Source organism: Cupressus sempervirens, chromosome 11, assembly GCF_028749045.1.
Source record: "Cupressus sempervirens isolate cs-2001-9-10 chromosome 11, ASM2874904v1, whole genome shotgun sequence".
Classification (NCBI taxonomy): Eukaryota; Viridiplantae; Streptophyta; class Pinopsida; order Cupressales; family Cupressaceae; genus Cupressus; species Cupressus sempervirens.
The window spans coordinates 629,226,788-629,240,159 of NC_143128.1; the positions used below are offsets into that span (position 1 = coordinate 629,226,788).

General features: G+C 33.0%; 1 protein-coding gene across 1 annotated transcript in view; it reads left to right on the plus strand.

Moving 5' to 3' along the window:
• The first annotated feature begins 11,408 nt into the window (after positions 1 to 11,408).
• The window catches only part of LOC149531300 (uncharacterized protein C24B11.05-like), a 4,131-nt gene continuing 2,167 nt past the window's right edge, over positions 11,409 to 13,372 (plus strand). The window contains exons 1-6 of the mRNA XM_089808319.1: positions 11,409 to 11,415; positions 12,253 to 12,318; positions 12,457 to 12,551; positions 12,667 to 12,698; positions 12,971 to 13,051; positions 13,234 to 13,372. The exon at positions 13,234 to 13,372 is cut by the window's right edge and continues 113 nt beyond it. Coding sequence (XP_089664445.1) covers positions 11,409 to 11,415; positions 12,253 to 12,318; positions 12,457 to 12,551; positions 12,667 to 12,698; positions 12,971 to 13,051; positions 13,234 to 13,372 — 420 coding nt within the window. The remainder of the gene's footprint in view (positions 11,416 to 12,252; positions 12,319 to 12,456; positions 12,552 to 12,666; positions 12,699 to 12,970; positions 13,052 to 13,233) is intronic.

Sequence of the window (13,372 nt, forward strand, 5' to 3'; positions counted from 1 at the left end):
GCTAGTAAGTGTCAAACGGATTCCTAGTTGAAGCTGAGCAAGTTCAACTTTAGTAAGTGCTGAGTGAACTTCAGATGCCGAGCAGCTACAAGTACTGAGCAGAAACAAGTACCGAGTAGATACAAGTGCTGAGTAGAAACAAGTGCCGAAAAGATACAAGTGCCGAGCAGAAACAAGTGTCAAGCAAATACAAGTGTCAAGTAACACAGAGATGTCAAGCATCAGTAAACCAATAATGCCAAGTTGCTACATTATTTCAAAGATCAAAGATTTGTCAGATCTGCCAACAATGTTGTTATCTTGAATTTTGTGAATTAAATAGAAGATAAGAGTGATGCGCTGGTAGCACAAAACACCATGTAGAGCATTTTTTGGAGAATACAACTGGACTCTAGATGAAGTTTCTAGATAAGAGCAAGATATGGGGTAGATACATTGTATCCTACCTAATCCATATGAAACCCTAAAGTTGGAGAGGGAGAATCGAGTGACAAAGACAATCCAGATTTTTATTTAAGGAATAACAAGGTCATGAAGCAAAGACAGAGGAGAGGTCAAGATGAAAGTATAAAGTACTGAAGGAGGTGCTAAGGAGTAAGAAAGCATAGTTACTCTTCTTCAACAGATGACCACAGATATAATTGCATTGGTATGATGAGTAAGAAGACTCAAGGAGATGAAGCTTGAGATGACAAGTTGTCAGAGCTAAAGTGATTAAAGCCAAGCAAAGGATTGAGCTAAAGTATGATCTGAAATCTACAAGATATGTTGTAAGTTGTATCAGATCAAAAAGTCATTATTGTTACTTTCTAGCAATTGTAACAGTTAGTTTAAATCCTATGGACTTAGGTTGGTTTAATAGCCATGTTGTAAATCCTTTAACAGGGTGACATTCCAAGTGAATGTTCTAAAGTCCTTTGATTAGGCCCATTCCTAGCAGTATGGTGAAATCCTCTAACAAGGTCACATTTAACAGTGTTTTGTAAGCCTTTAACAGGGTAGGCTTTTAACAAGACATCACTTTAGAAGTGTGAAAATCAAGTAGCATGTTACTGGTGGTTTTTCCCAAATTGGGTTTCTATGTAAATCATTGTGTCATGTGTTGATCTTGCATGTTTTATCCTTGCATATTGATTTATTGTAATTTGCTAAGATGATTGATTTAAGTTTGGATGGATGAAAAGTTTATGGATTCACTATAATTTGAGAAAAAGTATTATTAGGGCATTTGGACCTTGGATAACTTATTCAACCCCCCCCGCCCCCCCCCCCCACCCTCTCAGTTATTCTAAAGAATTCTAACAGTATTTTTATACCACATTCATGCAACATTTCTTTTAGATTGAAATACATCATATTGGTAACAAAATTGAACATGATTTTTACAACAACATGTGATTCTTTCCTTGTTAATCCTTACATAGCATGGTTACCACTTTTCAAAAGATCTTTGACTAATGGTAGTAGTTAACACCTTATCATCTACAAATTTTTTGAACAATTCAGTTTGAGTCATGTCCAAATGGTGTTTAGGATGTGGATCACATATTTTTGAGCAAACTCTAAATTTAAGAACACCTCTTGAATTAGGTGATGGTCTTGTATTATCATGCTAGAATTTTTCTACCAAAATTTTAACTTCACTAGTAAGTTTCATATCACATCTCGGGAGTCTACCACTACAAGTTCACAAAATATTTGTTGGATCGTATTCAAAGTTAACCCTTCTCTTTACAGCTCTTTCTAAAGTCTTATGAGTCACATTAACATATCCATTTATGTTACTAATAAATCTTTTTTCAATTCTTGATTTGTTAACTAAAGTTGTTGTTATTTCTTGTCGTGCTACATTCTTATCTTTAGAGTGACTTCTCTTGTCGATAACATCAAAGGCACTAGCAACAATGGATACAACTTGTTTTAAAGACTCATTTTTATTCTTGGGTTTTGCATACATTCCTAACCTTTTCATTACTTTTCACATTCTAGAAATTTTAATTAGTTGTAACATCAACTGACATTGAAACCCAAATTTTTTATTATAAAAAAAATCTTTATATAATCTATTAGCATGTGTCCTAATTTGTCTCCATGAAACCAATCCCTCAAGATTATCTAGCACATCATTAGGAAAATAAAAATTATGTTCAGGCACTTTAGTATCATTCTAACATGTTTGTTCAGTAATTGGTGTTTCCATATCTATATTCATACAATTGTTATTTTCAATTGGCATTTCATTTTCATTGTTATTTAGAATTCGAATCTCATTTTCATTTTTTCTTAGTATTTCTTTTAGGGAATGCATTTCCATTGGAGTTTGTTGTGCATGATTGTTTCGCAATCTATTCCCATGAAGAAAATCTAAATCATTTAAATCATAACCTGCTTCTAAAAAATCACCAATTTCATCATGAGAAAAAATTTCAAGGTTTTGAGACACATCAGTATTGAATGTTTGATTAGAATGTGAACTTAAATCTTCTTGTATTGGGTTCTCTTCTTTGGCCTCTTCATCCATCATGGTATCCTCAATGTCTTTCTCCTTTGAAACATTGCTCAACTCTGTAATTCTTTGTCTTCTCTCTCGTTGACATTGTGCTTCATTCTCTTTACTTATTGCAATCTCCTCATTTGTCAGAACTTTTATTTTCTTCTTTCTTCATTGTTTTGATCCCATGTTTGCACCAATTTTGAATTTGAATACTTAGCTTGTAAATTGTAGAAGAAGATAAGAAAATAGAATAACTATGATAGAAACATGTTGTTGTAGTTTGAAACTGTCATTCAATCATTGCAATCATTGAAAAATGGTTTGTGGGGCATCTTTTACGGCCTAACGAGTAGATCAGAATAGGGTACTTGACTTTTTAAAAATTGGGTACCCAATTTTTAAATAATCGGGTACCTGATTGTTTAAATATCAGGTGCCCAATTTGGTTAATAGCTAAATCCAAATTGGGCACCCAATTTTTTAATTGCAAATTAGGTTCCCAATTCTAATGACATGGATAAGAATTTGGCATGGGCATGAATTTGCATGGGGTTTTGCCTTGGGAAAAGGCATGGCATAGGCTTTTCCCCACCAAACCTATGCCTTTATGAACCAATTTTACTCAGGCATTTAATCAACAATTTCAAGGATTGTCATTTTTTTATATGGTCGCCCCCATTGAATTTTTTGACAAAACAAAAACCCATTATAGGTCTTACTATTCTGATTTCAAAAATGTAAATTTTATAGTGCCATGAGTTCATTTGCTATTTTTCCATTATTTATTAATCAAAATTATCTCTTAAACATTAAATAATGACATTCACTAAAACTTTAATAACTTTTTAAATTTTTCATATTTTGTAAATTAATTTACATGGCATCAATCCTCACACAATTCTTTTAAAGTTAAAAAAAATTAAATAAATAAAAATTAAATTTTGATTAAATTATGCCATTCGTATATGAGAGATTTTAGAAATTAGCTTAATCATCAATTAAAAATTAATTTTAAAAAATCATTAAAAAATTCAAAAAAAATGTTATCATCAATCTTTGGTGTGTTAGGTAACTTTGTTTAAAAGGATTCACAAAAATTCATTTAGTTGTGTCAAATTGTGGGTTCCATACACGGGCATGGTATGGTCCTAAAATAGGCATTTTGAAAAAGTGGTTTTTAAAGATCCATACCAAAAATAATAATCTATCATATGGGTATAAAAATAATTTAAATATTCAAAAAGAACATCCCAGGCACTACAATTTTTATTTCTAAAGTTTTTTATATTTAATCTCTAAATGGCTCAAGTTTTGGCATCAATTGACAATATATTTTAAAAACACAAAAAACACTTCCACTTTTTGGCCAAAAGTGAGACCCTTCTTCTTGCAATGACTCCAATATCTAACTAGTCCATCAATCTGAATTTTGGGATACAATTCTTTTACACACATATTGCCATTTTTCAATAATATTGTGATAGTATCAATGATTTCCTTTTTAATTTCCACTTTTCCATACTCTAGCCATAAGTATTCTCCATGTATTCTACTAAGTACAATTTTAATCCATTCTTCATAAAGATTTACGTGTAGTTGAACAATAAATGCACCAACCTAAACTCAACATTTTGCACTTCTTTTGTTTTGAATAGCTCTTCATATGCTAGTTCAATTTCCTCATTTCCAAATTCAAATTTTTTACTTTGAAGATATCAACTTACACCCTCCATTAATAGTACTCCATATAGTATACTTCATAAGGCTCCCATTCTGACTAGGTCTTTGAATTCCAGTGAACATACACTATATTATGGCTCATATTCATCAAATATTCATATCAACACCTTTCGTCCTTCCATATTTCTAAATTTCAATAGCCTAATAGAAATCTTGCTTCATTTTCTATGACACTTGGCTCTTTTTTTCTTTTACACTTCTTTTTCTCAGATGTGAAAACTTTGAAAAGTGTTTCCCGTATTTACAACATACATATTCAAACATCTATTTTTCTAAATGTATTAAATTCCAAGAAATAATTACTAGTTTTCCTTTTATTGGTAGTATAAAATATTATATTTTTTCTTCACTGATTCTTGATTTATTCCTACAAGTATCCTTTTACTTTTTGGCCCCTTATAAATAATCAATCATTTGTGTCCCAACTATTTACTTACCTAAATAGTTAGATGAAGTTCTCATGTCATCCAATAAGAGCTCCTCAGTTGTTATAGTTTCATCCCCTTTCCTTACTTATATTCTTTTCATTTCATTCATTACTTGGTCCTTGTCTATAGTTCCTTTTCCTTTTCTGGTTTGATTTTCAGCATTAAACTAATACTAGCAGTGGTAGATGGAGTGATTGTATTACAAAAAAAATTGAATGGCATTTTAGTGATCTCCACGGATGTGTTATTCCTGATCTACATTCTAAATTTAGATGGCCATGTTCTCCACATTGATAGAAATTCGCAAGTTCCATTATGTAATCCTCTGGATAGTGCACTATTTTCTTACTTTTCAGTGAGCTTGGTTGACATGTATCTGCCTTGTGACCATATTGATTGAATTTATAGCATTAGCCATTGAAACTCCCTCCAATTTTCCTATCATATTCTCTTGTCCTTCATTCTCAAGATTTATGTCCATATACATTGCAATTGTAATAGTAACCATTGAATGGAATTCTTTTTGCACTAGTTTCCTATTAGTATCTATAGCCAATTTTCTCCATAATAATAATAGATGGGATGATAGTTTTCTCTTCCTATTTCTACTTATTTTTTCTTTGATTGTTCAAAATTTGATGTTTTACCTTTCTTTTTTGAATTATTTTTTATAGGGGTCTTGTTGATAACCAGTTGCTCATTTTTCTTTACTAATAGTCTATCCAATTCTAGCATTCTTTCTTCAAATTTGGGGAATTTGAAATTTACCTCCTCAAATTTCACTTCATTGCTTACATTATTGTTTTCCTTTTTTAATTTTTGGTTTTCATTCTCAATATTTTGACTTCTTTCATTGATCTTGTTGATTAAATCATCTCGTGCATGAATATCATTTCATTGTCTTTCTATGACTAAATACTTTTCGGTCATTGTCTCTAGGGCATCTTGATGGCTCAATTTAGTGTTATATTTTTTTACTTTCAAGAGCTCTAGCTCTATATAATACCTTAATTAGTCTAAATGTCTGACTATCTTTTTCCCTTTTCATTAGATTTAACCTCTCCTTCAATTCATTGATCTTTTCCAATAGTTCATCATTATTTTCTAGTAATATCATTATTGAGGCATTAGCTTCCTCAAAGTTGACACTTTCTTCCCATAGTTTATCCAAAAAATCTAGACTTGGTTATAATTTCTCTATGAGATTCTTTTGCTTCGCAACTAAGGCTCTCAGTTTGTCTTTTAATTAAAAAATCTATCCATTTTCATCCTGTAGGGCTTCTTCTAATTCCTTCAGATATTTGTAGATATTCATAATTCCAAAGTCACTCAAGTTCTTTAAACTTTCTTTCAAGAATGAGGTCCTCTAATACAAATTATTGGTAGCTACAAGTAGGAAAAGGTACTAAGAAAGGGGGGGGGGAATCAGTACTTCCAACAATTCTCCTTTTTAAATGCTTACTTTCATTTAGTTGATAGTATGTTGAAACATTCACTCAATAATGACCTTTATCTCTTTTAGGTAAACCAATAGTTAATATACAACTCCAAAAATAAAATGAAACAAAAATTCAAACCATTAACTTGAAACAATTAGCACACTAATTTTTTGTATTATAGAAAACCCTTGGTTAGAGGGAAAAATTATAGTGGGTGTGATACAACTCATCATTGTAGTAATAAGGTGCTCAGTTAAGAGCTTACAATAATTTCATCTTCCAAATGACTGCACTTTGTTAAAAATTTATAATACCCTAGTAAGATTATCAAAAGTCCTATCAAAGACTACTCTATTAAGAGATTTATTTCCACTCTTACAGTGTTCACCTAATTAAAGCATTTACAATATGAGTTCAAAATAAGAACTACGAAGTCCTATTAAAGATGACCTTGTCAAAGGATTCCACAATATTTTTTATTAACTAATTAGGTAAAAAAAACAATAAATTGACCTATTTTTTCCTATTCTCTACTTGATAGGTATATTTTTTCTAGCATCAACTATTATCCCTCTAATAGTTTTCTTTCTCTGTCGCCTTATTGATAACTTCACCTTTTTGATAGCATATCACTGCACTTCTTTTGATAGCTTGTTTTCTTCTTCACTTCTTTCTATCACATGCCTCTTTCTTCTTCCTTTCATGCTTATTCACTCATTTCACTTTTTGAAATAATTTTTTAGGTCTTGAACTAATTAGGGTTTCTAGAATCTTCCATAAGCTTCCCTTGGCCTCGTCTTCCTTTTCCACTCTACTAGGCTTTAGCTTCTTTGATAAGCTAAGCCTTGTAATGTCCTTGATAACACATTATTCTCCAATAGCAATTTCTTTACTTGAATATATCATATAGCATAATATAAGATAATAGAGTTTTTGTAATGCCTACCCCTACTTGACTTTTACATTGTATTGTCAGATTCTTTTATGCCAGTTTTCTAATTGTGTTTTATGATTGTTAGTACATAGTCACTATATTTGATTATATGTCATTTCATACTTACTTGATTATATATTAAGTTACCTAGTTATTTCATGTGTTTATGTTTACCCTTTCAATAATGATATAGGTATGTTCAGTTGGTGATTTTTAGTTATTGAATGATCTTAGTTAGAAAAATAATTTTTATGTAGTTTCTATGGATATTTACCCCATACTTGCATGTGTATGGTGTGCGTGTATGTTTTCTTTATGTTTGACATTTATGATGTGGTTGAAGAAGGGAGTTGTAGTCACTTGCTAGTTAGGATCTACACGATGCACCACTTCCTATCATTGCTTGTTTAGTTTAGAATATTGTGTTTATACATGTTTGAATTTATGCAGATTGCATGTACTATGTATCGGCTTCCCTAAATTGCTAGGATGAGTGTACCCTATCACAGTATTTCAATGGTATAAGTGGGAAGATAACTCTTGAGTCCAAATACTAAACCCTAAGCCAATTGTCTTAGAAAATAGGACAAGTATTTAAGTTAGTTTACCCATTTGAATTCCTCAAGTGATGTGAATTCAAGATTTTGACCCTAGAGTTTGATTATGTTCTTTGCCTTTAGTTGAGTTGTCATTTTTGGTTTTGTGTGTATGTAGTGATTTTGTGTTATAATTAAATAAAATTAAAAGATAATTTAATGAAAAATTTATAAAAAAATTTGATATTTAATTATATTTAATTAATTGAGAAATTAATTAAATAAAAGAATTAAATTTAAGTTTTCTATTGAAGTTCTTTTCTAACATTTTTATTTTTATTTAATTTAATGATAATTATTAAGGAGTTTTATTTTAATAATAAACTCTAAATAATGCTATTAATTAAGTTAATAAATATATTATTAAAAAAATGTCTCGTGAATTACTTAAATAAAACAATATAATTTAAAGATAAACTTATAGTTCTAATTTTCGCATATTTATAATCATATAATTTAATAATAATTTATTTAAGAGTTTTATTTTAATTAATAAACTCTTAATAATATAACTAGTTTATATATATATATATATATATATATATATATATATATATATCCTTCTCAAGCACTACTATACTGAGATAATTTATGAAAATAGGTGCCTCAAGAAGGATTAAAGTGAGAAAATAATAATAATAAAGATTTTTTTAATTTGAAAGGCCATTCAATGCGATCATAGGCTTTAGCAAAATCTATCTTTAAAAAGATAGCCTGCTGCTTGGACTTATGAGCCCATTCCATAAAATTCGAGACAACAATGATGTTGTCAAGAATATATTTGGATTTGATGAAGCCAGTTTGTTCAGGCCGCATAAATAGACGAAGCATATGGCAGATTTTGAGAGAGAGCGCCTTAGCAATGATCTTATAAGACACATTCAGGAGGGTGATGGGCCTCCAGTTGCAGATGTCCTTAGGATCACTTGCTTTAGGTATGAATTTAATATTGCCTTTATTTATGATGACTCCTAAGCTTTTAGAATGGTATGCTTCAAGATAGACTTTGTGTAGATCAAGACCAATTTGCTCCCAAAGATGTTTGTAAAATTCACAGGGAAATCCATCACACCCAGGGGATTTTTCATCCGCCATGGAGTAAACTGCTTCTTTAAGGCCTCAGAGGGAAAGAAGTTGCTCACAGAAAGTGTGTTGCTCAACCGTGAGGCGGTTTGGTGTAATAGTAATACACTTTTTGAGAACCTCCTCCTGAGCAACCGAATGGCCCTGCAAAGCAAAACCATTCTCATAGTGAAGAACAAAAGCTTGCAGGATGTCAGGCAGACTGGAAAGAACATCAGTTCCCTATTTTATCTTTTTAATCCCAACATTGGTATGATGGGCTTAGAGATTCTAGAAGAACTCCTTTGAGGCTTTGTCGCCAACCTCCAACCAATGGAGACGGGCTTTGATTTGAGCTCCTCGGGCAGCATAGTTATCAACAATTTTCTTTTCATGGCGAAGCTTGGCAAGCTAAAGTTGAAGATCCACATCAAAGAGGTTGAAGGTGAGCGCTTTAGAGGCTTTTTTGAGGGAAAGGGTGTTAGCTTCATAAGACCGTTTTCTAAAAATTGCCAGCTGATCCTCGTAGATGAGCAACAAATGAGTTGTTCTGATAATTGCGTCATTCCACCATTGAATCCAACCTCAATGGGATTGTGGACATTTTTCCAAATTCCAGACACGTTGTATGTGGAAGATGGTGGAGGTATGCAATAGCACAGACGTGTTGAGGAAGAATTGAGACTTGGCCACTTTGGGGACAACTGTTTGCCAAAAAATGCCAAAATAAATGGGATAGTGGTCTGACAACGTCACATCTATTAGGAGAATGATAGGTAGATCACGATCTTCAGAAAAGGAAAAAAAAGATTGTGCCGAGATCATAGCATGATCAAGACATTTTAATATGCGATCAGGATTGGCTCAAAAATCTGACCAAGTGTGCCAGGCCCCATTATCATGACGGTAGCTAGTATTGGGATAAAAAAGGCCCAATTTATGACACATGTAAAACCAAGCTTCTCTTTCCCCAACTATCCAACGAAAAGGCAGAATGCCATCTTTTTCAGAGGCCACTTCAACCATATATTGAAGTCCCCACACAAGACCCAAGTAGCTGGTGGTAGGTTATCAGCAAGCCAAACCCATATTTGTGCCCTTTCCACAACATCATTGGAGGCATAAACATTAATTACTCCAAAAGAATGATTGTTAATGGAAAGCAAGAGCCAAATAATATGGTCTATGGGGTCAGAACCATGCAAAATAATAGCAGAATGAAGGCGAGGTGATAGGAGAGTGACTACACCAACTTGGCCAGCTTCATGCTGAGAAGAAAATATGACGCTATCCTGCCAAATGACGCGGCATGCAGCAGAAAGCATGAAACCAAAAATCTTAACTTCTTGCAGGCAAAGAAAATCTAAATTCCCAAGTCTATGATGAGTATCCTGGACATAGAATTTTCTACGGAGGTCTGTAAGACCTCGAACATTCCAAGAGAGGAAGTTCATGAGAACTCTTCCATATCATCCTCATCCTCTAGAGAGGAGTAACTATTTTGCAAAAAGGTAGAAATTGGGTGAAAGTCAGATAGAAAATCCTCTGGACTTATAGCCTGCCATTTGACCCTTGATATCTCTATATGTCCAGGATGACTGTGAGAATGCCTTGTTGCTGGTGGTACTATGGAAGAGACTGCAAGAGGAGAACAAGCCCTAGCCAAAGACGAGGCCCTAGCGGCTGCCTTAATCCCTTGCGAACCAGTAGGGTTTGAAACCTGCGAAATTGAAACAAGTGCAACAGAAGCCACTGGCGTCTCCATGCTAGCAGGTGCTGACACCTCGATGAAAGCAAGAGGATTCATGGTAACTGTCACATAGGATGGCTTGGGGGCCAAAAGATTCAAGGCAGGCTTGTCTTTGTGCCCAATAGTAACCCATTCTTCTTTTTTTCCTTCGACCTATTTGACAGGCGTCGCTTTAGGCTGGGGTTTGATCTTAGGCATAGCCAAAGGGCAATACCTGATCTTGTGTTCCACAGACTGGCACCTATAACAAGTATTAGGTAGGTTCAAGTAAAGCACCTTCTGTACAAAGGTTTGAGCACCAATCTGGATTTTCACAAAATCCTTGAGATCTTTAGAAAGATCAACTTTAATGTGAACATGCCGCTGAGGGCGAGCATTAAAAAAAATCTCTAGCTCCTTGATAACAACTTTGCCAAGGGCTTGTGCAATGGACTCAATAAAAGGCCAACAGGGCAAGGGTAGACCTGGGAATTTGACCCAAATAGGAACCCTAAGCTTTTTATCATCTGAGACAGAGAAGTCTCGGGACCATTTCTGAAAAACAAGCAGAGAGGAATGCATAAACCAAGGGTCATTGGTGAAAGCTACATCTGCTTGCGACGGGTTGGCAAAGCGAAATAAAAAAAATATTTGGTAAGGTTTTGCACAGCATCAAGGCGGACTCCATGAGGAGTCTAGCTTTTGTTGACCCATTCTTTGAGCATAGCTTCAGGGGGAGTCCTACCAAAAAAATACCCTATCAAGGTATGTTGTTCTAACCAGTCACATGCAGCATCAAATTCTTGCAAAGGAAGGACAATATCAAGATTACCTCATGGAAAACCTTCGGGACGAACTTGCGCAGGTGTTTGTTCGGTGGCAGTGCCATGGTAGTTCGAAGAAGCAGCGTGAATACCAAAAACAACTGGTTCATCACTGGCTAGAGCCATTATATCCTAACCTAAAGCTCCCGCAGTAAATGCGGTATGACAAGTACTGACAGAAGGGGGGTGCAAGCAAAGGGCCATACACAAAAAAAACTAAAAGTTTGCATGAAGCAAGAAAACCCTAGCAGAGCGAAAAAAGCTTAATCTCGTCTCAATAGTCATATTTCATTTACTATTTTCGTTCATAAATTTAATCTAATCTGTAATATCTACAACTAATAAGTATTGTATGCCATTATATTATAATTTATATCATTTTTATATTGAAAAAATGACATGCTTTTTGTGTCAGTGTCTAGATATTCCAAAGTCTTGTGAGGGTGACAAAAAATTCAAAGTGTCATCATTGGAAAAGTAGGCATGTGTTTGGCAACTTACAAATTCCCTCCAACTAGTTCTACATAATTGTGCATATATCCTATTTTTAAAAAATAGTCTTCAACATTTAACTAGAACATAGATTACAACCTACGAACTAGATTTTATTGCGTTATCTTTTTTTCCAAATTTTTTAAAGTAAAAAGAAGTCATTGTGTGACATTTTCTGAAACTAATCTGTTCACTGCCCCAAATTTACATGTGTGAACTTTGCAGCACTCTAAGACTTTGTAGAATTTTGCTAAGGAGTCCTTAGAACAATAGTGTCTCACAAGTACAAATAATTCTTTATTCTTTTCCTAAAATATATTCATGTACTAAATTTAACAAAACAAGTTTTTATTTCTCCTCTAATAAAAAAATTTTAGAAGCATAGTTTCCAATATCAATCATTTAATGCATATAAGGAAAACATCAAAAATTGCAAATATCTTGAAAACTATGACCCAATAGTTAAACTCATAGAAAACAAAGAAGAAACTATAAAAAGGCAACAAACTTCTAGATCTTGATGACACATTATACCCTATAAGTTCAAGACTTGCAGTTACATGCACCAAGAATATTGGAGGTAATTCAAAATATGGTCTTTGAACTTTTCATCTCTTCTATTCACCTTGATTTTCTCAAGTTTAGGGGTTATATGTATGCATGATTTTGAGTTCTCTTAAGTTTTTCTTTATCTAAGATATGAATAATGGTGCAACAGATTATGTTGTTCAAAAAATTGGAATTGATGAGAAGAAAGTCACAAAGTTTTACAGAGAAATGTATAACTATGGCGCAACTATGGTTGGACTCAGGGTTAGTTTTCCTTACAATTTTTTTTTTAATACATCTCTGCAATGTTTGATTGTGAGAAATTTTTTAATGGGTGTCATAAATAACTTTTCTTCCTCTTGTTGTTGAATCCCTATAGGCTGTGGACAATGAATTTGACTATGATGAATATCAAAATTATGCTCTCAAATGTTGTGCCTGGTAACTCTCATGTTGTGGTTTCATGTTGTTTTAATGTTGTTTTGGTAGGTAATGGACTGAAGCTTCAATTAATTATTATTGTTTTTTCAAATTAATTATTTTTATATGTTAATCTGGAATAGACCCAAATTAAAGACCTCCCACATTAAAGGCTGACAAGTTACTGTTGTGCTATAGGTTGTCGCCTTTCCCAAAACCACTTTTGGTTCAAAATGTTTAACAAGATTTTTTCCTTTCTCTTTTCATAGTTTTGTCCATGAAAGATTTCCATATGAGAATCTTAAGCTAGATGTAGTACTAAAGAGCTTGTTTTTAAGCATGCCTTAGACAAAAATTGTAAGTTCTTGTGTTTAACTAAAAATTATTCTTTTATGGAACTATGAGTAATATTAACTGTTTATACATGCTATCAATTTGATTATAATACTAGAAACAAATACTATCTTATTTCCTGTAAATGTATGTTGAAATTGTGAAAAAGGTGTTAAAAATGTACTATAACTATTCAAATGAAACATATTTTCAGAAATGGTGACAAAATTCATGTTGCCAAGGTGCTCAATAGACTCGAGTTAGAAGATTTTTTTGAAGGTGTCATATGTTTTGAGACTCTTAATTCTCACCCAAAAGTTGTAGAAAACTAC